The sequence below is a fragment of the Chrysemys picta genome, chromosome 20, assembly GCF_011386835.1.
Source record: "Chrysemys picta bellii isolate R12L10 chromosome 20, ASM1138683v2, whole genome shotgun sequence".
Taxonomy (NCBI): Eukaryota; Metazoa; Chordata; order Testudines; family Emydidae; genus Chrysemys; species Chrysemys picta.
In genome coordinates this window covers 3,724,543-3,751,906 of record NC_088810.1, presented here as the reverse complement: position 1 = coordinate 3,751,906, position 27,364 = coordinate 3,724,543, and the positions used below count along the sequence as shown (strand labels likewise).

At 50.7% G+C, this 27,364-nt stretch overlaps 1 protein-coding gene across 1 annotated transcript; it reads right to left on the bottom strand.

Annotated features, from left to right (window-relative positions):
* Nucleotides 1–1,818: 1,818 nt before the first annotated feature.
* Nucleotides 1,819–17,447, bottom strand: LOC101949319 (myeloid cell surface antigen CD33). The gene is made up of 4 exons (XM_065574639.1): nucleotides 17,378–17,447; nucleotides 3,179–3,340; nucleotides 2,425–2,829; nucleotides 1,819–2,291 (listed from the first exon to the last, which is right to left on the bottom strand). The coding sequence occupies exons 1-4, from the start codon at nucleotides 17,445–17,447 to the stop codon at nucleotides 1,963–1,965; spliced, it is 966 nt and encodes a 321-aa protein (XP_065430711.1). The 3' UTR covers nucleotides 1,819–1,962.
* Nucleotides 17,448–27,364: the final 9,917 nt, after the last annotated feature.

Here is a 27,364-nt window from a genome sequence, read left to right as displayed (position 1 = left end):
CAGCCCAGTTGGAACTCCAGGGGTATTGGGGTGGGAAAAGGGCACAGGCCGCATAAACCTTCCCACATGCGAACTGCGAGTGCCATCAAGCACCCCCCGACCTAAGGGGGGGGGCGTGAAACTGGAGGGGCCTGGTGTAATTCTCACCAAGGAATGGGAGGGATGCGGGGGCATCCATGGGAACGGGGGTAGGTTCAAACTTCCCCGGGTCACTGGCTAAAGTGACCCTGCTCAGTTCGGTCTCAAAGGGGGGAGAGATGTGACGAACTGGGACTGTTCTTACTGTGGTCTGTGAATGCTGACAGGGGAGTGTGGCTAGGATAGTCTGCATTGGGGGATGGGAGTCTGCCTGAAGGAGAATACCTGAGCGTGTAACATGAGAACCCAGGAAGGGGTTGGAGGCCAGGTGACACCTTGGCCCCGGGATACTGAACAAAGGCTGTGGGAGGGGTCGCTGAAGGCAGAGTTTTGGAAGCTGGCTGGTGAGATGGCTGGGAGGCAGAGATGGCTCTGACCTCCCAAGGGGGGCTGGGATGCCCTGGGACCCCAAGATGGACCTAACTGAGGGGGGTCCTGTTGTCTGTGCCTGCAAGACCTGTCTTGGACTGTATTCCTGTCATCTAAATAAACCTTCTGCTTTACTGGCTGGCTGGGAGTCATGGTGAATCGCAGGAAGCCGGGGGTGCAGGGCCCCGAGTTCCCCCACACTCCGTGACAGACGCCCGACGGAACCCAGGGGCTGGGTTAGGGCCGCGCCGGGGAACCAGAACCGTGGGAAATCGAAACCCAAGGGACCAAAAGCAGTGGGTCAAAATTCAGCCTAATTGGTGGAGGCACTAACGAGGAGCCGGGCTGCTCAGGCCTGGATACTGGAGCGAATGTCGGTGCCCCCATCTGCTGGGCGCCCGGGCGTTCAGCGTCCTGCTCCCAAACATGTCCTCCCAAGAGTGGGCCAGAGCCAGGGGTCTAAATAACCTCTTCCCCAACTCTGGCAGAGCCCCAGCCACCACCAAAGACATCAGACACCCCCCTCGTGGGTCCCTTGCCTTCCCTCCTCGGTTCATCTGTCTCCAGCCCTCTCGTTTTGCCCCCGGGCTTGGCCAGCCAGGCTGGATATTTTGTACCCCAGATGCCTGGCTGCGCCCAGAGGAGTGGCTAAAAGCAACACCCAGAACTCAGAGCCTGGGTCCGTCGGGTCGGGCTTACGGGGCTCGGGCTGCGGGTCTCCGATTGCAGCGCGGACGTTGCCTCCATGGCCTGTGTAGACATTGGGGTGGGAGGGCTGGGGTCAGACACAGGGGGTGGAGGGGGTGGGGGGGGAGTTTCCCTCAGTTTCCCTCAGTCCGATGGTAACAAGGGCTGTCCATACACTGATGCCTGATTTGATCCTTCACATCGCAAAGGCGGCCACTGATTTCCCCTCTGGCCTGGATCTGCAGCGTGAGGGTCACAGCCATTTAACGGGGGGTTGCCCTGGGGCAGGGCAGGCCGAGGTCTCTGGGCATCGAGCACGGAGCGTGTTTAGTGCTGGACAGTGACTGGGTCCCATTAACACTCTGCCCCATATAGAGCATCCACCGATCCCGGCAGAAAGGGGAGGGGGGAGGAGACACGGTGGAACAGCAAGAGGGGACTGGAATGGGGGGGTGGATTCCAGCACAGGAGGATTCTGGGGGCAGGGCAGGGCAGGGGTAAAGAGGATCTGAGAAGAGAAAGGCCTGGGGACCTGGGGGTGCGGATGGGAGGGGGGAGCTATAGCCAAGGGGGGCGGGAAGGGGTGAAGATCCCAAGGGAGAAGGTGCTGCATGGTGTGGAGGGAAGGGGCCTGGAGTAGAATTGGCTGAGGGTGCATGGTGGGGGGTGGGGATCCCAGCACAGGGCTGAGTTGGTGGAGGGGCTGGAGGGCAGAGGTGTAGATCCCAGCAGAGGGAGCTGGGAGCTGGTGTGGAGGGGCTGGGGGGGTCACTCACAGACGACATGGAGCTGGATGGTTCTGTGGGTGGAAGGTCCCCATGGTGGCCTGTAGCTGGTGCTGCAGATGAGCTCTTTGCCGTGGTCCCCCGGGCTGGGCGTGAAGCTGACCACAGAGCTGTGGGCCCAGGTGCCGTTCCCCAGCGGGGCTGAGACGTCCCGGGCTGTGTCGCTGAACGGCCCCGTCCAGGTGACTCGGGGAGGGGGCCCGGAGCAGCGCCCAGGGGCCGTGCAGGTCACAGTCACTGGCTCCCCAGCCACCAGTGTCGCTGGCAGCCCCCGCGCCGGTGAGATCTGGATCTCTGGCTCCTCCGTCAGCCCTGAGACATGGGGAGAGAATCATTCGGGGACACGGGTCCTTTGCCCTCTAGGGGCACGGCCCCAATCTGGCCCCAGGGCGGGGATTGACTGGCTCAGGGGGGGCTGCTGAGCGGTGACTGCGGCTTCTCTTACCTGGCACGGAGATTGTGAGCATTGCGTCAGTGCCATCGGAATTGGAGCGGTAATTGTATTTCAATGTTCCTTTCTCGAATCTAAAGAAATATCTCCCCGCATCCATCTGTTGGGCATCGCTGATTTGCAGGGAGCAGTCGCCACTTAGCAGATCCCCCGCCAGCCGGAACCGGCCCTGGGTCTCCTGCGACACCCTCCGGCTGGAGTCAGTGCTGGCCACGGGTGGCTCAGAGTCCACAATGGCCGGATCCTTGTACCAGTATCTGTAGAGCCGGGCCCGGGAATTGTAGGTGTCCAGCGAGGCTGGGAATGTGAAGGTGCAGGGGATGAGAACGCAGAGACCCTCCTGCACCGACACTGACTGCGGCACTGCCAGGGTAAATCCGGGCTGCTGGGACAGGGACCCTGCAGGGGATGGAGAGAGATTGAAGTGGGACCCATAGAGAGCAGAGACCAACCCTGAGCTGCACCCCTCAGCTTTGCCGGTTCCCCTCACTCCCGACCTGCAGCCCCTTGCGAGCCCAGCCCTGGGTCCTTGACCAATTCTCACTCCATTTCCTTTCCAGCCTTCCCTACATTGAGCCCTCTGCCCGCTCCCTCAGCCCCCACCCCCACCCCCAGCACCACTCTGGGGAATTGGGCTCCTCTCCCTCTCCGGCCAGTCTCCCTTCCAAGTTCTGGGACAGACCTGGCACCGCTTAGCACGGATTCTGCCCTTCCCCCTGCACTGGGGCTGCAGGTGCTGCTTACTTACCCCTCCAGAGCAGGGCAAAGATCAGGACCCTCAATTTGGCTGCAGGGAGGGCAGGACCCCCTGCTCTCCCGGGCAGGCCCTGAGCCGGGAGCTCTCCTTCCCCGGCATCCTGCTGTGGCAGCAGGGCTCTGTCCATGGCTGGGGCTTCCGGCTGGGACAGACCTAGAGACAGACGGGGGGTGAGAAGTGTGAGAGCAGAGGCTGTTTGGGGGGGACAGATCTGCCTGGGGGACCATCAGTACTGCTGGGCTCTGCAGGGGGCTGATCTGGGGCTGCTGGCAATGCAGTGACCCCCCCCCCAAATCCCCAAATCACCAGATGGTCCCGAAAGATCGTAAGCTAAAAAAATCCTTAAATTGGCAAAAAACCCTGAGATTTTCTCCAGGAATTGTGAGATTGGCCAGAAAATCCTGATCTGGTGACAGAAGATGGTGGGAAGGCAGCGCTGCTCAGTGCCTGCTTTGCTTCAGTCTTCCCACAAAAACCAACATGTGAGCAGGCCACCAGTGAAGTTACCACAGACAACAAAGGGGAAAGGCTGCAGATTGGGATAAGTAAAGAACACGTCAGAGATCTTCTGACCAATTTGAATTCAAATCAGTAGGGCAGGAAGCTGTTCAACCCAGGGTGCTGAAGAAATCTTGGAGCCACTGGCAATAATATTTGCAATTTCATGGATACCAGGAGAGGTCCCAGAGTATGGGAGAAGGGCTAACAGAGTGGCCATCTTTAATGGGGAAAAGGAGGAGACGGGGAACTATAGATCAGTCCAGGGCCAGCTCCAGGTACCAGCGAAGGAAGCTGGTGCTTGGGGCGGCCAATGGAAAGGGGCGGCACATCCGGGACTTTGGCGGCAATTCGGCGGCTGGTCCCTCAGTCCCTCTCTTCCTCTTTGAGCTGCCACCGAAGTGCCACCGAAGATGAAGAGAGGGAGCGAAGGACCCGCCGACGAATTGCCACAGAAGAATGAAGCAGCGCGATTGAGCTGCCGCCGAACGGCTTTATCTTTTTTTTTCTTCTCACTTCGCTGCTTGGGGTGGCAAAACAGCTGGAGCCGGCCCCGGACCAGTCAGCCTGACCTCAACACATGGAAAGCTACTAAAGCAATGTATAAAACCTTCAATTTGTGAGGACGAAGGGGTGATCACCAGCATGGATTTATCAAGAACAAATTCTGCCAAACCAGCTTGATTTCCTAAATTGACGAGGTAATTGGTTGGAGGCTGGGGGAAAGCGGTGGACATAATATATCTGGACTTCAGCGAGGCTTTTGACACAGTCCCACATGACATTCTCATAAGTAAGCTGGAGAAGACTTCTGACGGAACTCAAATGTGAAATTGCAGAACTACTAACTCTGTTATGTAACCTATCATTTAAATCAGCTTCTGTACCAGATGACTGGAGGATAGCGAATGTGAAACCAATTTTTTAAAAAGGCTCTGGAGGTGATCCCAGCAATTAGAGGCCACACAAAATCACAAAAAGATTAGGGGTGTGGAACAGCTTCAAGGATACCGGTGAACAACAAGGAGTCCGGTGGCACCATACACCATGGGACAGGTTCCATATGAGGAGAGATTAATAAGACTGGGACTGTTCAGGTTGGAAAAGAGACGACTAAGGGGGGATATGATTGAGGTCTATAAAATCCTGACTGGTGTGGAGAAAGTAAATAAGGAAGTGTTATTTACTCCTTTCCATAACACAAGAACTAGGAGTCCCCAAATGAAATTAATAGGCAGCAGGTTTAAAACAAATGTAAGCAAGTATTTCTTCACACAACACACAGTCAACCTGTGGAACTCTTTGCCAGAGGATGTTCTGAAGGCCAAAACATTAACAAGGTTCAAAAAGAACTTGGGAAATCCATGGAGGATAGATCGATCAATGGCTATTAGCCATGATGAACAGGGATGGTGTCCCTAGCCTCTGTTTACCAGAAGCTGGGAATGGGTGACAGGGGATGGATCACTTGATGATGACGTGTTCTGTTGATTCCCTCTGGGGCACCTGGCATTGGGCACTGTCAGAAGACAGGATACTGGGCTAGATGGACCTTTGGTGTGATCCAGTCTGGCCATCCTTATGGAGAAATGTGGGCTCAAGGCAACTACCAATAAGTGGATACATAATTGGTTAAAGAACCGCAAAAGAGTAACTGTTACTGGAAAGAAGTTGGATTGGAGGGAGGTGCCGAGTGGGGCTCCAGAGGGATCTGTTCTGGGTCCCGTGTTGTTTAACATCTTTATCAATGACCTGGATGTAGGACTAGGGAGCAGACTGATCAAATCTGCAGATAACACAACCTAGTGGGGGTTGCCAACACTTTGGAGGATGGAGCTAAAATTCAGAGGGATCTCGAACTGGGCTGTAGATGACACAATGAAATTCATCAAGGAGAAATGGAAGGTGCTCCACTTAGGGAAGAAAAACCAAATGCACAAATACAGGATGGGGAAGAACTGGCTCGGCAGCAGAACTGCTGAGAAGCAGCTGGGTGTTGGGGTGGATCACACCCTCGACATGAGTCAGCAATGCGATGCTGTTGCAAAAAAAAGCAAATGCATTTTCAGGTTGCATTACCAGAGGCAGAGCATGCAAGTCAGGAGAAGTGACAGTACCGCTCTACTCAGTGCTGACTAGGCCTCAGCTAGAGGACTGTGTCCACTTTTGGTCACCAATGTATAGAAAGGATGTAGAGAAACTGGAAAGGATCCAGAGGGGAGGGATAAAGATGATCAAAGAGATGGAATGGAAGCCCTGGGGGCACAGCCTGAGGGAACTGGGCATGGTTAGTTTGGAAAAGAGATTGGGGGAGAGGGACATGATCACAGTTTTCAAATACTTGAAAGGCTGCCATAGAGAAGCTGGAGAAAAGCTGTTCTCTCTCGCCCCAGAGGGCAGGACAAGGGGCAACAGGTTCAAAGTACAGCAGAGACAATTGTGATTAAACCTCAGAGAAAACTCCCCAGCTGTGAGAGCAGTCAGACAATGGATCAGACACCCAAGGAGGTCATGGAAGGTCCTTCACTGGAGAGTTTCGAGCGGAGGCTGGACAGCATCTGTCTGGAATGGGTTAAACCCAACAAATCCTGCATCTTGGCAGCGGTTGGACTAGGTGACCCCTGCGGTCCCTTCTCACCCTGTGGGTCTGTGATTCTAGGATTCGCTAAAGAATCCCGAGATTTAATGTGAACATCATGACCACCCCCCGCCCCAAAATTTCGCTAATAAATCCCAAGGTTTGCTTTAAAAATCCTGAGATTGGCTTTTAAAATCCACAGATTTCTGCTTTGTCTCCAAACACCTTGTTTTTTGCAGCCCGTTGGCTCATACCGCCCCCCCCCTCACCCCACAGTGCTGGTGTCGCCTCCACGTGGTGAGTGCCTCCATTCTGCAGGGACCCAGTGGAGCTGGATGGCCCAGATGTGGATAAAGCATCCACGAGGCAGGGGGAGGGAGCAGAGAGCTGATGGTTCGCCCCTCCGCAGCCAGGGCAGGGCACTAATCCTGCCCTCCCTGCCCCACAGCTGTCTCCCCCGCCCCCACTCCACCCTGCTCCTCCTGCTATCTGGACTCTCATCCCCGCATGAAAATAGTACTGGCCACTCCCTCCTCCCCACTGTTCTGAGAATGGTAGGGGCCAGTCCCCCCGCACCACACTCTTGTGAGAATAGTATGGGCCTCCTCCCCACTCCTCACATTTGAAAATGGTATTGGCCACTCACACCTTCCCCCCCTTCTCAGCTGTTAATATGATTTGGGCCTCTCCCTCTTACCCCTTCCTCACCTGTGAGAATGGTATGGGCCACTCACTCTCCTTCCCTCCTCCCCTATGAAAATGGTGTGGACTACTCACTCCTCACTCCTCCTTTCCTTTTAAAATGGTATGAGCCACTCCCCTCCTCCCCATTCCATTTCTTTGCAAATGGTACAGGACAATGGCTCATCGCACCCCCATGAAAATGGTACAGGCCGCTCCCCCCTTTCCCTCCCCTACCTAAAAACTCCTCTCCGCTCCTGAGGGGGGAGCTGCCTCCCTCCTGCAGCACCCTAATTGACTGCCCTTCTCCAGGAGGCGGGGCAAGTGGGCATGGCAGCCAATCAGAGGGGGGTTCCCCCTCTGGGCAAGGCTGGAGTTCTGCAGCCTTGGGCTGGTCACTGGTGCAGTGAGCTGGGTGGGTCTAAGCCTGGATCCCCCATGGCCCATGCACCATCCCCCTGCCAGAGCAGGGTGGGACAGGCCCCGCTGCCCAGGGCTGGAGGGGCAGGGGCCAGCCCCAAGAGATCCAGCCTCCATCCCCATCTGTGCGGGGTTGCCCTGCCCTGTGAAGTGTCTGAGAGCCCCAGGGGGTCTGTTGTCCACACAGCCCCATGGGGGGCAATGGGGTGAGCGCAGCTGGAGGATGGGGGAGAAGTTTGCACGTATGTGCTCCCCCTGGGGTATCTATAACTGTAGTAGCAGGATTCTGAATTTTGTATAAATTAGAATGAAGGACAAAGAATAATAATGTAGCGTGCATTAAATGTATTGATGTAGGATTTGACGATGTTCTCCCAGCCACGCTTTCTGAAAGCAGGAAGGAATGGCCTCTGTGCCATTGGTAAAGATGCATCAGCCAGAATCTTTTCTCTGAAGCTGATTTCAAGGCAGCAATAGGCCTTTAGGGTCACCTACTTTGTTGTAGGTTTAAAATTAGCATTTTGAAATAAGTAAAAGACTGCAATGATTGTTTTCTCCTACACTGCAATTTGATGTTCCTGTTCAAATGTTCTGTGTAAATCAATCCTGTTTTGCGTGTGAATGAGGAATGTGTGTGTTCGAAGATAAGTGTGAAGGCCATTACCAGACCAGATGTTCTAAGGAAGGAGCTGAGGATAGACGTAAAGGCACCAGTAGATTGCAACACGCCCCCCATTGAAATGTCAAAGGAGGGCAGATTGATGACGTTAAAAGATGGGGCAGGCACCTATCAATGGGGACAAGAGAGGTGTGATCAAAACAGGTATGGGGTAACTCCCTGAGAGACTGATGAAAGAACAAGATAAAGGATGAGAAGAACAATTTAAGAAAACAAGCACTCGTCAAACAGCGATTTATTACAGCATGATAGTACACAACTCATTGGTCCCAATGAAGGAAGATCACTATATAAACAAAAAGAAGAACAGGAGTACTTGTGGCACCTTAGAGACTAATAAATTTATTAGAGCATAAGCTTTCGTGGACTACAGCCCACTTCTTCGGATGCATATAGAATGGAACATATATTGAGGAGATATATATATATATCTCCTCAATATATGTTCCATTCTATATGCATCCGAAGAATATATGTTCCATTCTATATGCATCCGAAGAAGTGGGCTGTAGTCCACGAAAGCTTATGCTCTAATAAATTTGTTAGTCTCTAAGGTGCCACAAGTACTCCTGTTCTTGTTTTTGCAGATACAGACTAACACGGCTGCTACTCTGAAACCTGTCACTATATAAACAGGGTGCTTTGCCATGAAACTTTGGGTTCGTCCTGCCAAGACTTCCCAGGAGCATCATATTGCGACCAACAGAACCCGGCTCCTCCCTACCCTTGATCAACCTAGCTGGCCACTAGATTGATCCAGACTCTGGACTGGTAACTATAACATCGACTGGTGGGACAGTTTGTGTGTGTGTGGGGGGGCGGGGTATGTGTGATTGAATACATATACTAATTGTTGTATGTCCAATAAATGTAGCGTATTGCCTTTTCCCCTGAAGAAGATGCCTTGTGCTTCTTATAAGCATAACATAACTGCCCCCTCTGCAACGCCCTCCCTTCCCTCCAAAACCGCCCCCATGGGGAAGGGGAAACAGGCAGCAGTTCCATTTCCCGCCATCCCTCTGATAACCTCAGGTGCTCTCGGGAAGGAGGCGGAGAGATGAGAGCTGGGGAACACCCTGCTGTACGTGGCACCCTGAGCTGATGCCTCCAGTGTGGTCCCCATGGTGGGGAAGCCCTGGGGTGGGATGCTGCTCAGGCTTGAGGGGCACCGGCAGAGTTGGCGTGGGGGAAGCCCAGAGCTGGGATAGCAAAGGCTGCTGGTCGGGATTAAAGGGCCCCCCAGTCTCCACAGACCATCCAGCTCCCTCCCCCACCCTAGTTCCACTCACCCCTAGACCTGCAGAGGGGGGCCTGGCACCTGGCTCTCCGACCCTGTGGCCCGGGTTCCCCACTGTTTGTGACTCAGAGCCTAGGGAGCTGACATTCACAGTAACCTGAAAGCAGAAGTGGGTACTAACGGGGTTCATTGGGGAAGATGCTGTCTCAGAAAGCGCAGCACCAACATCCTGCCAACTTCCCCTCCATCTGGCAGGGGCTGCCCTCGGCTTCCCTGCAACAGGGGCAGACTGCATATTGCTTGTGGGGCAGGAAATAGAACCCAGGAATCGGAGCTCTGAGCCCGTCTACACCTCAGTCTCCTCCCAGAGCTGGGAAAGAATCCAGGAGTCCTGACGCCTGCCTCCACCCCCCACTCTAAACCACTAGACCCTGCTCCCCTCCCAGAGCCAGGGACGGAACCCAGGAGTCCTGGTGTGACATTGCACTCCATATATTTATGGAAATAATGTCATGAGTGTGAATCTAATGTAAATGGAATATGCTTTACGCATAAGGTCTCTTGTAAGATATCATTACAAAGCTTATAATCCACTGAGTGTGTTCATCTTATTTGTAAAAAGAAGAACAGGAGTACTTGTGGCACCTTAGAGACTAACAAATTTATTAGAGCATAAGCTTTCGTGGACTACAGCCCACTTCTTCGGATGCATATAGAATGGAACATATATTGAGGAGATATATATACACACATACAGAGAGCATGAACAGGTGGGAGTTGTCTTACCAACTCTGAGAGGCCAATTAATTAAGAGAAAAAAAAAACTTTTGAAGTGATCATCAAGCTAGCCCAGTACAGACAGTTTGATAAGAAGTGTGAGAATACTTACAAGGGGAGATAGAATCAATGTTTGTAATGGCTCAGCCATTCCCAGTCCTTATTCAAACCGGAGTTGATTGTGTCTAGTTTGCATATCAATTCTAGCTCAGCAGTCTCTCGTTGGAGTCTGTTTTTGAAGTTTTTCTGTTGTAATATAGCCACCCGCAGGTCTGTCACTGAATGACCAGACAGGTTAAAGTGTTCTCCCACTGGTTTTTGAGTATTTTGATTCCTGATGTCAGATTTGTGTCCATTAATTCTTTTGCGTAGAGACTGTCCGGTTTGGCCAATGTACATGGCAGAGGGGCATTGCTGGCACATGATGGCATATATCACATTGGTAGATGTGCAGGTGAACGAGCCCCTGTCTGGTCATTCAGTGACAGACCTGCTTGTGGCTATATTACAACAGAAAAACTTCAAAAACAGACTCCAACGAGAGACTGCTGAGCTAGAATTGATATGCAAACTAGACACAATCAACTCCGGTTTGAATAAGGACTGGGAATGGCTGAGCCATTACAAACATTGAATCTATCTCCCCTTGTAAGTATTCTCACACTTCTTGTCAAACTGTCTGTACTGGGCTAGCTTGATTATCACTTCAAAAGTTTTTTTTTTCTCTTAATTAATTGGCCTCTCAGAGTTGGTAAGACAACTCCCACCTGTTCATGCTCTCTGTATGTGTGTATATATATCTCCTCAATATATGTTCCATTCTATATGCATCCGAAGAAGTGGGCTGTAGTCCACGAAAGCTTATGCTCTAATAAATTTGTTAGTCTCTAAGGTGCCACAAGTACTCCTGTTCTTCTTTTTGCGGATACAGACTAACACGGCTGCTACTCTGAAACCCATCTTATTTGTATGACTGTATCATTCTTGTATATGAAGCTAGAAATATGAAGTATTACTCTGAAGTCCTATTGTAATTATGCAAACTGTGGGCCATTAATGGTGGTTCAGAATTTTGATGCCTCCCACTGACCAGGAAAATTGGTTGTAAATGGCTCTGTTTACTTGTAAGACTTCCTGTGTTCCTGTGAGTGAGGCCAAAAGGAATGGAGGCTTTGGGGTCTCACAGGACATGTGACCATGTCACCTGGTACTGGAATCCATCTTAAACCTGGTGCTTTTCCATTTAGAAGGAGGGATGGGGACCCAGAGAGACAAAGGATTCCCACCTTGTGCCAAAGCCATAAAAGGGGGTGGAACAGAACAAAGAGGGCTGCAGGCATGAGAAAACCCCTAGTTACCACCTGAGCTGGAACTAACAAGGATTGTACCAGGGGAAAGAATTGGGCCCAGACTATGAAGGAGTCTAGTCTGTGAAAGAAGCTTATTGGAACATCTGTGAGGGTGAGATTAAGCTGAACTCAGTTTCTTAAACATATTAGGCTTAGACTTGCAAGTTTTCTTTTATTTTGCTTGGTAACTTACTTTGTTCTATCTGTTATTTCTTGAAACCACGTAAATCCTACTTTTTATACTTAATAAAATCACTTTTGTTTATTAATTAACCCAGAGTAAGTGATTAATACTTGGGGGAGCAAACAGCTGTGCATATCTCTCTATCAGTGTTATAGATGGCGGACAATTTATGAGTTTACCCTGTATAAGCTTTATACATAGTGAAACAGATATATTGGGGGTTTGGATCCCATTGGGAACTGGGTGACTGGATTCTGGAGATAGGTAATCTGCTGAGTGGTTTTTGGTTAAACTCTGCAATTTTGGGAGCGTGGACCAGACCTCATTCTGTGTTGCAGCAGACTAGAGTGTCCGTCTCAACAAGGCAGCGTTCTGGAAACCCAAACTGACAGTGGAAAACGGGCTCAGAGGTCACTTCAGCACATCCGGTGACTGTCCCAAGGGGATCTCTGTGACAGAACCCATCACACCTGGCTCTGAGACCATCTACATCCCAGTCTCCTCCCAGAGCCATGGATGGAAGCCAGGAGTCTTGGCTACCTGCCTCCCATCTCAGCTTTATCCCTTTATTACTGTTTTTTTCCAGTAACACAATAATATTTTAACACTAGCAGCTCACACCTCTTCTCGTATTGTACATGCTGCAGACCCAAATCACTCACCAGAAGTTGAGATGCAGCTGCCTCCGGGGTGGGACAGCTGGGGAACAGCCACACAGCAACACAGCCCGGGGGTTGCTCACCCAGACCAAAGATGTGTCTGCCTCTGGGGTCGGGGGGCTGGGAACAGTGCACTGGAACAGGAGATACCTGGTTATGATGGCTAGGGAATCCCGAATCCAATGGGAAGAGCCGGGTGCATGTGGAGATCTGCCTGCGAGAGAGCGGGTGCGAGTGTCAGGGCGTGGGCTGAGGCGAGACGTGAGATTTCAAGACAGGAAGGGGAAGTCAGCATATGAATCTGGCCCTAGACCGTCCTGCAGAAGCCCCGTTCCAGTGGCTGGAGATCTCAGTGCCATCGATGCAAGACGGAGATTGTCACAGATACAGGCCAGCTCCCACAGACAGCCGGCTTCCGGCCACACCGTGGGTGGACTGGCTGAGGGTGAGGGGAATGGAGCATAGGGCCTTTCCCCTCTAGGGTGCACCGGCTCCGATCTACCCCAGGGTGGGGCACTGGCTGGCTCTGGGGGGTGGGAATGGGACCAGGGGTCTTTCCCCTCTTCGGTCTCTCAGCAGGGGAGACACCAGCAGATTGTAGCTGGTTCATTGAGCACAGATGTTTGTTTTCTGTGTCTCAGTTCCTTAAACGCCTCCCGGGTCACTGAGTCTGGGGAGTCCCTTGTGATGGGACCTGGGTCATCGGTTGTATACGGAGAGGCAGCTGGATTCCACAGCCCACCACAGAATCCATCCTTCGACATAAGAACTGACACGCAGCTAAATTTGGCCTGGGTCAAGGGGGCTGTTAACACAGGGACCTCTCCCCAGTGCTGATGTGGCAGCCTCTGGGGTGGGGCATGTTTATACAAGGACTCCTCGCCCAGTGTTGAGATATGCAAGGGTTTGGGAGAAACCTATAACTAAAAGAAACACAGTGCCCCCCTGGGACATTGGGACCAGCCTCGATGGCCGGGCCCTCCCGAGTCTCACACCCCATCAAGACCCAGGCCCACTCTGCCCCAGGCCAATGGCATGTCAGCTCTGCCCCCCTGTGTGTGGGCACCAGTGGCTTTGCTGGGATGCTGGCTGCAGAGAAGACCTTGTACAACAGGAAGTTTCCAATTGGTGAGTTTGCTCTACCTCCAGCCGGTAGACCCCAGTTCGGGGTTGGGCGAGACCTGCGGAGAGCAGGTGAACGGGTGTGATGAAACAGGGCTTTTTGTTTTGTTTTTTCAATGGTTTGCATGCGGGGTGGGGGGACTCAGTTTCCCTGTGTGTTACTGCTTTAGCGAGGTGGTGGGAGAGGGAGTTTGTTGTTACAGAGGCCCAGCAAGGGAACTTCGGACCCCAGCCAATGGCCTGGAGAATGGATACCACAGCAACTGGTCACCTGGCGACCCGGAGGCCCAGCTCAGGCGTCGCAGCTGGTTCTGGCCAGTGGGAGGACAATGGGCTGCGGAAAGAGGACCCCGGTGACCTGACCAGCCGGTTCCAGCCAGAGGACAGATGAAAGGAGAGGCTGAGAGGAGAGGAGGCCCAGGCAACCCTGTTTACCTGGAGAGAAGACAATGGACAGAGGTGGGGCTTGGGGCCGGTGATATTGGATGCCCAGCTGGGAAGCACCGGGCCTGTGGGCTGGAGAAAGGGAGCAGGCAGAGCCCACCTGGATGCAGGGGAGACTTGGATGTGCTGTGCTGAGGGAGGCCAGGCCTGAGGCCCTGAGAGTTTCCTGTGCTGTGTTCAGACGTTCAATAAACCCTCCTCTTTTACACTGGCTGAGAGTCACTGCTGGCTAGAGATCAGGGTTGCATTATTCCCTCTGGGAGTGGAGACCCCGGGGGTCCAGAGCAAGTGAACTCCCTGAGGGGGCCCACGGCGAGAGACAAGTGTGCTAAGGCTCAGAGAGGTGCAGTTCCAGGAGACCGAGCGGGCACCAACAATCCAAGGGGCTGCAGTCCATACGGCAGTCCAACGTGCTTGTGGAGAGTCTCAATGAGACCCTAAAGATGCTGCTGCAAACATTTATGGACCAGCACCCGCAGGACTGAGACAAGTATTTACCCCACCTGCTGTTTGCATACAGGGAAGTGCCCCAGGAATCCACAGGGGTCTCCCCGTTCGAGTTGCTGTATGGAAGGAGAGTGAGGGGACCCCTGGACTTTATGAAGGATGAGTGGGAGGGGAAGACCACTCCTGATGAAGAGTCAGTGGTGGAGTATGTACTGACTTTCCCAGAGAAGCTCACTGCGCTCATAGGCTTGGCCAGGGAGAACTTAGCCAGGGCCCAAGGCATGCAGGACTGACTATAAAAGCTGGAAAGTGCAAGGTGGGGATGGCAGAGGTGTCATACCTGGGCCACAAGGTGGGGAGCGGCCACCTAAAGCCAGAGCCATCTAAGTGGAGACAATCAAGGACTAAGGAGCAGGTCCAGGCTTTCATTGGGTTGGCGGGGTACTACTGGAGGTTTGTGCCCTATTTTAGCTCCCTGGAAGCTCCCCTTACAGAGCTTTGTAGGAAGGGCAAGCCAGACAGTGTGGTCTGGACCGAGCGGTGTCAGAGGGCTCTCTGGGCACTGAAGGAGGCTCTCATATGTAGCTTGGTGCTGGCAAACCCAGATTTTAACAAATCCTTCCTGGTGTTCACTCACACCTCAGACACCGGGCTGGATGCGGTGCTGATGCAAACTGATACTAAGGGGGAGAGACACCCCATTGTGTACCTGAGCAAGAAGCTGCTGCCCCGGGAGCAGCACTATGCAGCCATAGAGAAGCAATGCTTGGCCTTGGGATGGGCCCTTAAAAAGCTGCAGATGTATCTTTCTGAGTGTGCACTGACCATTCACCCCAACGTGGCTGCACCAAATGAAAGGGGCTAATGCCTAGCTTCTGAGATGGAGCCTGCTCCTCCAGGGGTATGACATGGAAGTGGGCCATGTGAGGGGGAGTGCCAATGTTATAGCCAATGCTTTATTGGGGCCCCTGAACTTCCCCAGGTAACTGGCTAAGTGACCCCTCTCAGTTCAGACTCAAAACGGGGAGAGATGGCATGAAGTGGGGGGGGGGGGTGAGGAAGGTCTTGGTTTTTGCAATGGTTTGCATGCAGAGGGGGTGGGACTCAGTTTCCTTGGGAGTTACTGGTTTAGCGAGGTGGTGGGAGAGGTAAGTTTGTTGTTACAGAGGGCCAGCAAACGGCCGGGAGTATGGACACCCCAATGACTGGTGACCGGGTGACAAGTGTCACATTGTACTGTATATGATTTTATAAAAATATGCTAATGAGTGAATATAATGTAACTGGAATATGCTTCATGCAAAAGGTCTCTTGTAAGGTATCATTACAAAGCTTATAATCTACTGAGTGTGTTCATCCTGTTTCTATAAATGTATCACTCTTATATCTGAAACTAGAAATATGAAATATAACTCTGAGGGCCTATTGTAATTATGCAAAGTGTGGGCAATTAATGGTGGTTTGGAATCTTGATGGCTCCCATCAACCAGGACAATTGATTGTGGATGGCTCTGTTTGCAGGCAAGCCTGCCTATGAGTCAGGCTGGGAGAAATGAAGGCTTGGGGTCTTACAGTGACATGTGATCATGTCACCTGAACTGGAATCCATCTTTAACCTGGTGCTTTTCCAGTGAGGAGGGGTGGGAACCCAGAGGGACAAAGGATTGCCACCTTATGCAAAAGATATATAAGGGGGTGGAACAGAACAAAGAGGGGGGAGCCATCATGAGGAATCCCCTAGTTACCACCTGAGCTGGAGCAAGGACTGTACCAGGGAAAGGATTGTGCCCAGACTAGGAAGGTGTCCAGTCTGTGAAAGAAACTTATTGAAACATCTCTAAGGGTGGGATCTTATCAGTATTCAGTTTCTTACTGTATTAGACATAGATTTGCATGTTTTATTTTATTTGACTTAGTAATTCACTTTGTTCTGTCTGTTACTACTTGGAACCACTTAAATCCTACTTTCTGTATTTAATAAAATGACTTTTTACTTATTAATTAACTCAGAGTATGTATTAATACCTGGGGGGAGGGGGGGGGGCAAACAGCTGTGCATATCTCTCAGTGTTATAGATGGCAAACAATTCATGAGTTTACCCTCTATAAGCTTTATACAGGGTAAAACGGATTTATTTGGGTTTAGACCCCATTGGGAGTTGGGCATCTGAGTGTTAAAGACAAGAACACGTCTGTAAGCTGCTTTCAGGTAAGATTGCAGCTGTTAGGGGACATGATTCAGACCTGGGTCTGGGTTTGTAGCAGGCTAGCGAGTCTGGCTCAAACCAGGCAGGGCACTGAAGTCCTAAACTGACAGGGCAGGAGAGCAGGGGCAGAAGTAGTCTTGGCACATCAGGTGGCAGCTCCCAGGGGAGGGTCTGTGATTTAACCCGTCACAGGATGAGCCCCCATATTAAATACAGAAAGTAGGATTTAAGTGGTTCCAAGTAGTAACAGACAGAACAAAATGACTTTACATCTTTGCCCCATAGACACTGCTTTACATCAGCCTTACATATGCTTAAGCAACAAGATCCAACATTCCCTCAAAACTTGCCACCTCTTTCCCCCTCACCCATTTTCCCAACAAATCTTTCATTTTGTTTACGTATTCCCCATTACTCATCCCAATATCCCTTTTAAGGTTCCTAAATTTAACTCTATATGTTTCAGGGGTAATCTGAACACTTCACAAAACAGCATTTTTAAATTTACAATAGTCTAAAGCCTCTCCAATAGGCATTCCATTGAATACATTTCGAGCTTTACCAGTTAATTTCTCAATAAGGGCAGGAACTCTCTTATCATCGGGGATTTCATGTATTACATGCAGCCTTTCAAAGGTAGTCAAATATTCAGCAATATCGTCCTCCTCTCTGTATGCAGGACATAAGTGTTCCCACGTGTGGATTTTTGGACTGATGGGAGTGGTTGGGGGTTGTGGGCCTCTGGTCTGCTTCTCTAGCAGGTCCAGCTGGTGTTTTCTCTCTCTCTCTCTCTCTGCCATAGCCAATGTATGCAGTCTCCTCCCTGACTGCCTCTGCCTCCATAGCCCTTCTGTGTGCACCCTCCTCTTCTTTGAGCCTCATTTCTGCCTGCCACATTTCAAACTCACGGTCCTTTTCCTTCTCTGCCACTTCCACTCTGGCCAGCTCTAGTTTTGTAGCTGCCTCACTGGTAGTCATTTTTCTCCTTTCTTGTGCTTATTTCCCTCACCCGAAATAAACAAACAGAAAATAACAAAACGGTGACCTCCTCCTGAGTGCTCTTAGCCATTGAACCTAAGATTCACTTAAAATCACAAATATCAGTGCTTAAAGCGTGAACTCCACTTGGAGTAACAAACCACACATGTACCGTGCGGGATGAGCCACTGTGACATTCCCCTGGTGTTATCTGGCCCGGTGATCTGCTAGGTCACTCCAATCCTCGACACTGGGAGCCAGCCTTACTTCACTCTGCTGTGAGAACCCCCACTCCTGGGCTGTTCACACACGGTCTCTAGCATGTAAGCTGCTCCCAGCACATGAGTGAGCACTTTTGGCCACTGCTTGGATTGTGCAACTGAATGACACTAGCCAGTATCTCCACTCCCAGACACAACCCTAGGAACCTTCATCTTGCAGTGTCCAGTTATGCCCGCTAGATGCTGCAAGCTTATATGAGTTTGTCAATTTAACAAAGAAATTGATATGTACCGGGCTTGTTATTCCAAGGGGAGTCGTTGACACACTTCAAACCAAATGCACTGCCTTCGCTAGAATAAACAAACAAATTTATTAACTGCAAAAGATAGATTTTAAATTATTATACGTCAAAGCACAACAAGTCAGATTTGGTCAAATGAAACAAAAGCAAACAGCAAAACAAATAAATGTATTAACTACAAATGATAGATTTTAAGTGATTATAAATCAAAGCACAACAAGCCAGGGATGGTGTCCTTAGCCTCTGTTTGCCAGAAGCTGGGAGTGGGTGACAGGTGATGGATCACTTAATGATTACCTGTTCTGTTCATTCTCTCTGGGGCACCTGGTATTGGTCACTGTTGTAAGACAGGATTCTGGGCTAGATGGACTCTTTGTCTGACCCAATATAGCCGTTCTTATGGAGAAATGTGGGCTTGGTGGAACTACCATTAAGTGGATATATAATTGGTTAAACAACCGCAAACAACGAGAAACTGTTAATGGAACGATGTGGGATTGGAGGGAGGTCTCAGGTGGGGCTCCACAGGGATCTGTTTTGGGTCCAATATTGTTTAATGTCCTTATTAATGACTTGGATGTAGGACTAGGGAGCAGACTCTGCAGATCATTAAATCTGCAGATCATAGAATCATAGAATATAAGGGTTGGAAGAGACCTCAGGAGGTCATCTAGTTCAACCCCCTGCTCCAGTCTTTCTAGAACTGCGGACACCAGAACTGGACACAGGATCCCAGCAGCAGTCGCACCAGGGCCAGATCCAGAGGGGAAAATCATCTCCCCGCTCTGACTCTAGAGGACCTCAAAGGATGGAGATTCTACCACCTCTGTAGGTAACCCATTCCAGTGCTTCACCACCCTCCTAGTGAAATAGCTTTTCCTAATATCCAACCTAGATCTCCCCCACTGCAACTTGAGACCATTACTCCTTGTTGTGTCATCTGCCACCACTGAAATCAGCCAAGCTCCATCCCCTTTGGAACGCCCCTTCAGGTAGTTGAAGGTTGCTATCAAATCCCCCCTTACTTTTCTCTTCTGCAGATTAAACAAGCCCAGTTACCTCAGCCTCACCTCGTAAGTCATGTGCCCCAGCCCCCTAATAATTTTTGTTGCCCACCACTGGACTCTCCAATTTGTCCACATCCCTTCTGTAGTGGGGGCCCAAAACTGGACACAATACTCCAGGTGTGGCCTCACCAGTGCCGAATAGAGGGGAATAATCACTTCCCTTGATCTGCTGGCAATGCTCCTACTAATGCAGCCCAATATGCCGTTAGCCTTCTTGGCAACAAGGGTAAACTGCTGACTCATATACAGATTCTCATCCTCTGTAATCCCCAGGTCCTTTTCTGCAGAACTGCTGCTTAGCCAGTCGGTCCCCAGCCTGTAGCGGTGCATGGGATTCTTCCATCCTAAGTGCAGGACTCTGCACTTGTCCTTGTTGAACCTCATCAGATTTCTTTTGGCCCAATCCTCCAATTTGTCTAGGTCACTCTGGACCCTATCCCTACCCTCCAGCGTGTTATGCTTATAAGAAGCACACAGGATCTTTTTTCAGGGGAAAAGGCAATATGCCGCATTTATTGAAGATACAACAATTAGCATATGCATTCAATCACACCACACACACACTGTCCCGCCAGCCGATGTTATAGTTGCCAGTCCAGAGTCTGGATCAATCTAGTGGCTAGCTAGGTTGATCACAGGTAGTTAGGAGCTGAGTTTTGTCGGTCGCGACACAATGCTCCGGGGAAGTCTTGGCAGGATGAATCCAAAGTTTCCTGGCAAGACAATAAAGAAGGAAAGCTAGTGCCAGTAGCATATGAATCTAGGAAATTACAAGGAGTAGAAATACATTTTGATCCCTGTGAACATGAGTGCCTGGCAGCCCTCTGGGCAGTACAATCTTTTGAGCCACTCATAGGAACAGCCCCTATTACTATCCAAAGCACCTGTTTATATAGTGATCTTCCTTCACTGGGACCAATGAGTTTTGCACCGTCATGCTGTAATCAATTGTTGTTTGACGAGTGCTTGTCTTTTTAATTGTCCTTCTCATCCTTTATCTTGTTTTTTCATCAAGTATCTTGGGGAGTTATCCCATACTGGTTTTGATCACAGCTATCTTGTCCCCATTGATAGGTGTCTGTTTCATCTTTAGAGCTGTCAATCTGCCCTCTTCTGACATTTCAATAGGGGCCATGTTAGAACCTCCTGGCGCCCTTGTGTCTGTCTTCAGTTCCTCCCTAGAACATCTGGTTCAGTGATGGCCTTCACACTTATCTCTTAACACACATTCCTCATTCACTCACAAAACAGAATTCATTTACGCAGAACATTTTGAGCAGGAACATCAAGTTACAATTTACAAGAAAAACAATTATGACATTCTTTTACTTATTTTAAAATGCTAAACCTACAACAAAGTGGTGACCCTCAAAGGCCCTTTAAATCAGTCCAGACACAAAGAAATTCTTGCTGATGCATCTTTACCAATGGCACATTAGGCCATTCCTTTCTACTATTCAAAAAGGGTAGCTGGCAGGATATAGTCAAATCATATATTAGTACATTTAATACATGCTACACTATTATCTTATTATTCTTTATCCTTCATTCTAAATCATACAAAACACAAACATAAAATCCTACTACTAAAACTGTATCTACCTCTCCCCCCAGCTTAGTGTCATCCGCGAACTTGCTGAGGGTGCAATCCATCCCACCATAAGAACATAAGAACGGGCGTACCGGGTCAGACCAAAGGTGCATCTAGCCCAGTATCCTGTCTACCGACAGTGGCCAGTGCCAGGTGCCCCAGAGGGAGTGGACCAACAGGCAATGATCAAGTGATCTCTCTCCCGCCATCCATCTCCATCCTCTGACAAACAGCGGCTAGGGACACCATTTTTTACCCATCCTAGCTAATAGCCATTAATGGACTTAACCACCATGAATTTATCCAGTTCTCTGTTAAACACAGTTATAGTCCTAGACTTCACAACCTCCTCAGGTAAGGAGTTCCACAAGTTGACTGTGCACTGCGTGAAGAAGAACTTCCTTGTATGTGTTTTAAGCCTGCTGCCTATTAATTTCATTTGGTGACCCCTAGTTCTTGTATTATGGGAATCATAGAATCATAGAATCACAGAATATCAGGGTTGGAAGGGACCTCAGGAGGTCCAACCCCCTGCTCAAAGCAGGACCAATTCCCAACTAAATCATCCCAGCCGGACTCTACACTTGTCCTTATTGAACCTCATCAGGTTTTTTTTGGCCCAACCCTCTAATTTGTCTAGGTCCCTCTGTATCCGATCCCTACCCTCTAGTGTATCTACCATGCCTCCTAGTTTAGTGTCATCTGCAAACTTGCTGAGAGTACAGTCCACACCATCTTCCAGATCATTAATAAAGATATTAAACAAAACCGGCCCCAAGACCGACCCTTGGGGCACTCCGCTTGAAACCGGCTGCCAACTAGACATGGAGCCATTGATCACTACCCGTTGAGCCCGACGATCTAGCCAGCTTTCTATCCATCTTACAGTCCATTCATCCAGCCCATACTTCTTTAACTTGCTGGCAAGAATACTGTGGGAGACTGTATCAAAAGCTTTGCTAAAGTCAAGGAATAACACATCCACTGCTTTCCCCTCATCCACAGAGCCAGTTATCTCATCATAGAAGGCAATTAGGTTAGTCAGGCACGACTTCCCCTTGGTGAATCCATGCTGACTGTTCCCGATCACTTTCCTCTCCTCTAAGTGTTTTATAATTGATTCCTTGAGGACCTGCTCCATGATTTTTCCAGGGACTGAGGTGAGGCTGACTGGCCTGTAGTTCCCCGGATCCTCCTTCTTCCCTTTTTTAAAGATGGGCACTACATTAGCTTTTTTCCAGTCATCCGGGACCTCCCCCGATCGCCATGAGTTTTCAAAAATAATGGCCAATGGCTCTGCAATCTCACCCGCCAACTCCTTTAGCACCCTCGGATGCAGCACATCCGGCCCCATGGACTTGTGCACATCCAGTTTTTCTAAATAGTCCTGAACCACTTCTTTCTCCACAGAGGGCTGGTCACCTTCTCCCCATATTATGCTGCTCAGTGCAGCAGTCTGGGAGCTGACCTTGTTCGTGAAGACAGAGGCAAAAAAATCATTGAGTACATTAGCTTTTTCCACGACCTCAGTCACTAGGTTGCCTCCCTCATTCAGTAAGGGGCCCACACTTTCCTTGACTTTCTTCTTGTTGCTAACATACCTGAAGAAACCCTTCTTGTTACTCTTAACATCTCTTGCTAGCTGCAACTCCAAGTGTGATTTGGCCTTCCTGATTTCACTCCTGCATGCCTGAGCAATATTTTTATACTCCTCCCTGGTCATTTGTCCAATCTTCCACTTCTTGTAAGTTTCTTTTTAGCATTTAAGATCAGCAAGGATTTCACTGTTTAGCCAAGCTGGTCGCCTGCCATATTTACTATTCTTTCTACACATCGGGATGGTTTGTTCCTGCAACCATAAGGATTCTTTAAAATACAGCCAGCTCTCCTGGACGCCTTTGCCCTTCATGTTATTCTCCCAGGGGATCCTGACCATCTGTTCCCTGAGGGAGTCAAAGTCTGCTTTTTTGAAGTCCAGGGTCCGTATTCTGCTGCTATCCTTTCTTCCTTGTGCCAGGATCCTGAACTCGACCATCTCATGGTCACTGCCTCCCAGGTTCCCATCCACTTTTGCTTCCCCTACTAATTCTTCCCTGTTTGTGAGCAGCAGGTCAAGAAAATAAGTAAATAACTTTTCCTTATCCACTTTCTCCACATCACTCATGATTTTATAGACCTCTATCATATCCCCCCTTAGTCTCCTCTCTTCCAAGCTGAAGAGTCCTAGCCTCTTTAATCTCTCCTTATATGGGACCTGTTCCAAACCCCTAATCATTTTAGTTGCCCTTTTCTGAACCTTTTCTAGTGCCAGTATATCTTTTTTTAGATGAGGAGACCACATCTGTACGCATATTCGATGTGGGCATACCATCGATTTATATAAGGGCAATAATATATTCTCAGTCTTATTCTCTATCCCCTTTTTAATGATCCCTAACATCCTGTTTGCTTTTTTGACCGCCTCTGCACACTACGCGGACATCTTCAGAGAACTACCCACGATGACTCCAAGATCTTTTTCCTGACTTGTTGTAGCTAAAGTAGCCCCCATCATATTGTATGTATAGTTGGGGTTATTTTTTTCCAATGTGCATTACTTTACATTTATCCACATTAAATTTCATTTGCCATTTTGTTGCCCAATCACTTAGTTTTGTGAGATCTTTTTGAAGTTCATCACAGTCTGCTTTGGTCTTAACTATCTTGAGCAGTTTGGTATCATCTGCAAACTTTGCCACCTCACTGTTTACCCCTTTCTCCAGATCATTTATAAATAAGTTGAATAGGATTGGTCCGAGGACTGACCCTTGGGGAACACCACTAGTTACCCCTCTCCTTTCTGAGAATTTACCATTAATTCCTACCCTTTGTTCCTGGTCCTTTAACCAGTTCTCAATCCATGAAAGGACCTTCCCTTTTATCCCATGACAACTTAATTAACATTATTATATAAAATATATCATACCATAATAGTCAACATACATATATATATATACACACACAGTCTCCCTCTCTCTACATATTAACATAACGGTAAGAATAATTAGATGCTCTCTATAAACCGTGTTTGTGTATGTGTATATATATGGGTAAATATATAGTAATATTATAGTATAATGTATGTAGATAGATAGATAGATAGATAGATAGATAGATAGATACACCTATAGAGATAGATCTATATATCTACATAAAATAATGAACATAATTGATTCCGCATTTCTTCGAAGACTGAACACTTGCTCACACGCTAAGACCTGGTATGACTTTATGTAACTGCGCCATCCGGTGGATCCCTCCAGAACAGCCTCTTCCTCCTGTCCCATCTCTGCCATGCAGGATTCCTGCATGTTCAGGCCGTCAACCAACCTTGGATCGGAGAGGCGATCTGTCTTTTTTCGTGGAGCAAGCGGACGTCTTCTGGGGGAAAACCATCGCTGCCGACATCCTCTACAGGGAGTTGTTGGAGGAGGCGCGGGGCCACTGCTGAGGGATCTGGAGAAGGTGGGCTGCTCGCTGGGCATCAAAGATGTGAGAGACAGGGACCAAGGCTGCTGTTATCTTGCACATCGCCAGCGGGAATTCATTCCAGCACAGCTACTGAGCAACACAGCCCACACTCATTGTTACAGGTATCCCACCTGAGCCAACCAGTCCCCTGCCCTGGGGCAGATTGGAGCCAGTGCCCCCTAGAGGGGAAAGGCCCTGTGTCCCATTGCCATTCCTGAGCCAGCCAACCCCCTACCCTGGGGATGAATTGGAGCTGGTGCCCCCTAGTAGTGAAAACTAAAGGTCTCATCTCCCAAGCTAATCCCCGTCCTCCACTTGATCTCACAGAGCTGACCTAGCAGCTGGTGCTGGGGGTCCCCGAGGTGCTGCTGCCCAGCAGCCAATGAACATGACCAGCCAGGCTCCAGAGACCAGCTCTGGGACCCCTCCCCAAATCACCAGGATGGGAGGGTTCAACCCCAGAGCCAGGGACCTCCCTGGCGAACAGCAGCATCTCCTACAGCTCCATGCTCAGCTTCACGCGGCCCCGGGGGACCACGGCAAAGAGCTCATCTGCAGTGTCACATGCCCTGCGATCGGGGTCTCCATCCATAGAGTCCTCTGGCTCCAGGTTGGCTGTGAGTGACCCCCAGCTCCAGGAGTGGAGTGTGGTCTAGTGATTAGACTGGGGGGCTGGGAGCGAGGATTCCTGGGTTCTAGCCTTGGCTCTGGGAGGGGAGTGGGGTCAAGTGGTGACAGCAGGGGAAAGGAAACGCTTTAGCATCTGCAGTATAATACCCAGCTCCAGAAACAAATGGGAAACAGGAAATCAAGGGGGACTCGCTTCCAAGCCCCGAGCTGCTAACCGGCTCCCCCCTCATTGCAGCCAGGCTCCCGGTCCAGCCGCTGCAGCTTCCACCCGTCATCACGTGGGTCTGCAAGGGGGCGTTATGGCGGCCGGATTCCTCCTGGCGTATCACCAGGTGTTCCTGTGGGTGAGTTCCTATGGGTAAGTCCCCACCTGGCTGCGCCGCACAGACCATTAGCTACGCCCCACAGAGATCCCTGGGCAAGTTCCCCCCCAAGCTGGCGTGTGAACCGCAGTATCCTGGTGATATCCCCAGCTGGGTGTCATTGGTCTGCATCCATCAAATCCCCCAGCTACAGGATTCTCCTTCACACCCTGTCCCAAATTGTGTGTGGCTGTTAGCCAGCTGCTGCACCCCCGAGGTGGCGGCATCTCAGCGCTGGACGAGAGATCCCTGTGTAAACAGCTTGGGTCTTTGCACAGCTCGGGGTTGATCTCTGCAGCGAGTGGCTTGCATCCGTTTCCATCCCTGTCTGAGTTGCTCTGCCTCCCTACAGGAAAAGCCCAGTGAAAACCCATTAACCCCGACGCTTCAGCTGACGAGAGGAAATTCCCAGCAGCTCCTTCCTCCAGCCTCGGCCCGGCGGGACCCAAGGGAGCTGGGATGTCAGACCCCTGAGTGCCACTGCCTGACCCCCGACATGCAATGACTTGGCTGGGGCTCAGACCCATTCCCAGCTGCGCAGAGACCCATGGAGAAACTGCATCCTTGGCAGCAGATGGCTCCATCTTTCACAGAATGGGCTGCTGTGACTCAGTTTCCCTCCATCGTCAGAGCCAGTGCCCCAAAGAGGGGAAAGGCCCCATGACCTGTTCCTCACGCCCCCCCCCCCCCGAGCCAGCCAATCCCCACCCCGCTAGAATGGGGCTAGAATGAAGCCAGTGACCCCTAGAGGGGAAAAGCCCCCTGCCCAATTCCTTGGCCCGCTGAGCCAGCCAGTCCCCGCCCTCGGGCCAATCAGATTAGGGAGGAAAGGCCTCATGTCACATGATGATTCTCTCCCCTCTCCCCATGTCTCAGGGCTGACAGAGGAGCCAGAGATTCAGATCTTACCGGCATGGGGACCAATGGGGGGTGGGGGGCGCTCTCCAATTTAATGCTATTGCTGTGGGTATTTCAGTCCCTAGTGAGGACTCTGTAATTCACCATTCCAGAGCTAGCAGAGACTCCCTGCCACTTCATATTAGCAGGTTAACCTATGGGACTCCCTGCCACTGGGTTTCTCTCTCTGACTGTTGTCACCATGTTTCCTGTGCCCCCCAGAGAGCCCCCGGCTGGAGACCAGGCTGAATGCATCCTGCCAGCGCCAGGGGCCCAGCTGCAGCTGCTCCCTGCGCTCCGACCCCCTGCCCCGGCTCCAATGGCAGGTGGATGGGGAGGCCCTGGCTGGGAACAGCTCGCAGGGGGCCCTGCAAGTCAGCTCCTGGGCCCAGGGGGACGAGGCCATCAGCACCCTGAGCTGAGTGGGGACGGGGGCCCCGGATCTTCTGCCGCAGCTCCAACCCCCATAGGATGTACTCTGTACTGCTGAGCCCACCGGAAACAGGTGAGAGTCCCTCCCCTCTAGGGGCGCCGGCTCTGACCCGGCCCAAGGGCAGGGACTGGCTGGCTCAGGGGGTGGGGAATGGGGCATGGGGCCTTTCCCCTCTAGGGGGCGCAGCTCCAACACGACAGGGGCTGGCTGGCTCGGGGCAGGGGTTGCAGGGATCTATCCCAGGTTCTCAGCGTGTTCCTGCTCCCACAGGCGTGAGTGGCCTCACTCGGGCATTTATCGAAATCAGCTGCAAACTCGTCTTCGTAGCGACTGGATTCGTCCTGGCCTATTACCTCACCCTGCTCTGTTACAGATGGTAACTCAGCTACCGACCCACCTACCCACCTACCCGCCTACCAATCTGCTTAGCTGCCTACTTAACATCCTACTCACCCATCCACCTACCTATGTACCTCCCTACCAACCTGCCTAGCTACCTACCTACCAACCTACTCATCCACCCGCCTACATACCCACCAGCCTATCTACCTATTTGGCTCCTTTTCTACTGACCGACCGATCTATTTAACAAACTACCTACCTACCTACCTGTCTAGCCAACTGGCCAGACTTTCATCCATGCACATTCTCAATCTCTCTTTCTCTCTCCTCATATACCCCCCCTCCCCCACCCTTTCTCTCTCTCAGAATACCCAGCTGCTGTTGTGGAAGCAGAAGCAAGGGCAGACCTGGTGCCAGGAAATCCGTAGTTACTGACTCAGGCGTGTAGAGGGGGCCGTTCCTCTGCTACCGGAAAAGCCGAGCTAAAAATGGAATCTCACTGGAAAGGGGAAATGAGAAACGAGACTTCATCTGGGGGATGGCCGCCCTGCTTCAGACACAT

Coding starts and splice junctions, on each gene's coding strand:
- LOC101949319 (XM_065574639.1), bottom strand. CDS start 17,447: ATGACTACCAGTGAGGCAGCTACAAAACTAGAGCTGGCCAGAGTGGAA. Junction 2,830..3,178: donor CTTTGCCCTGCTCTGGAGGG/GTAAGTAAGCAG, acceptor CATCCCCTGCAG/GGTCCCTGTCCCAGCAGCCC. Junction 2,292..2,424: donor GCTCACAATCTCCGTGCCAG/GTAAGAGAAGCC, acceptor CCCATGTCTCAG/GGCTGACGGAGGAGCCAGAG.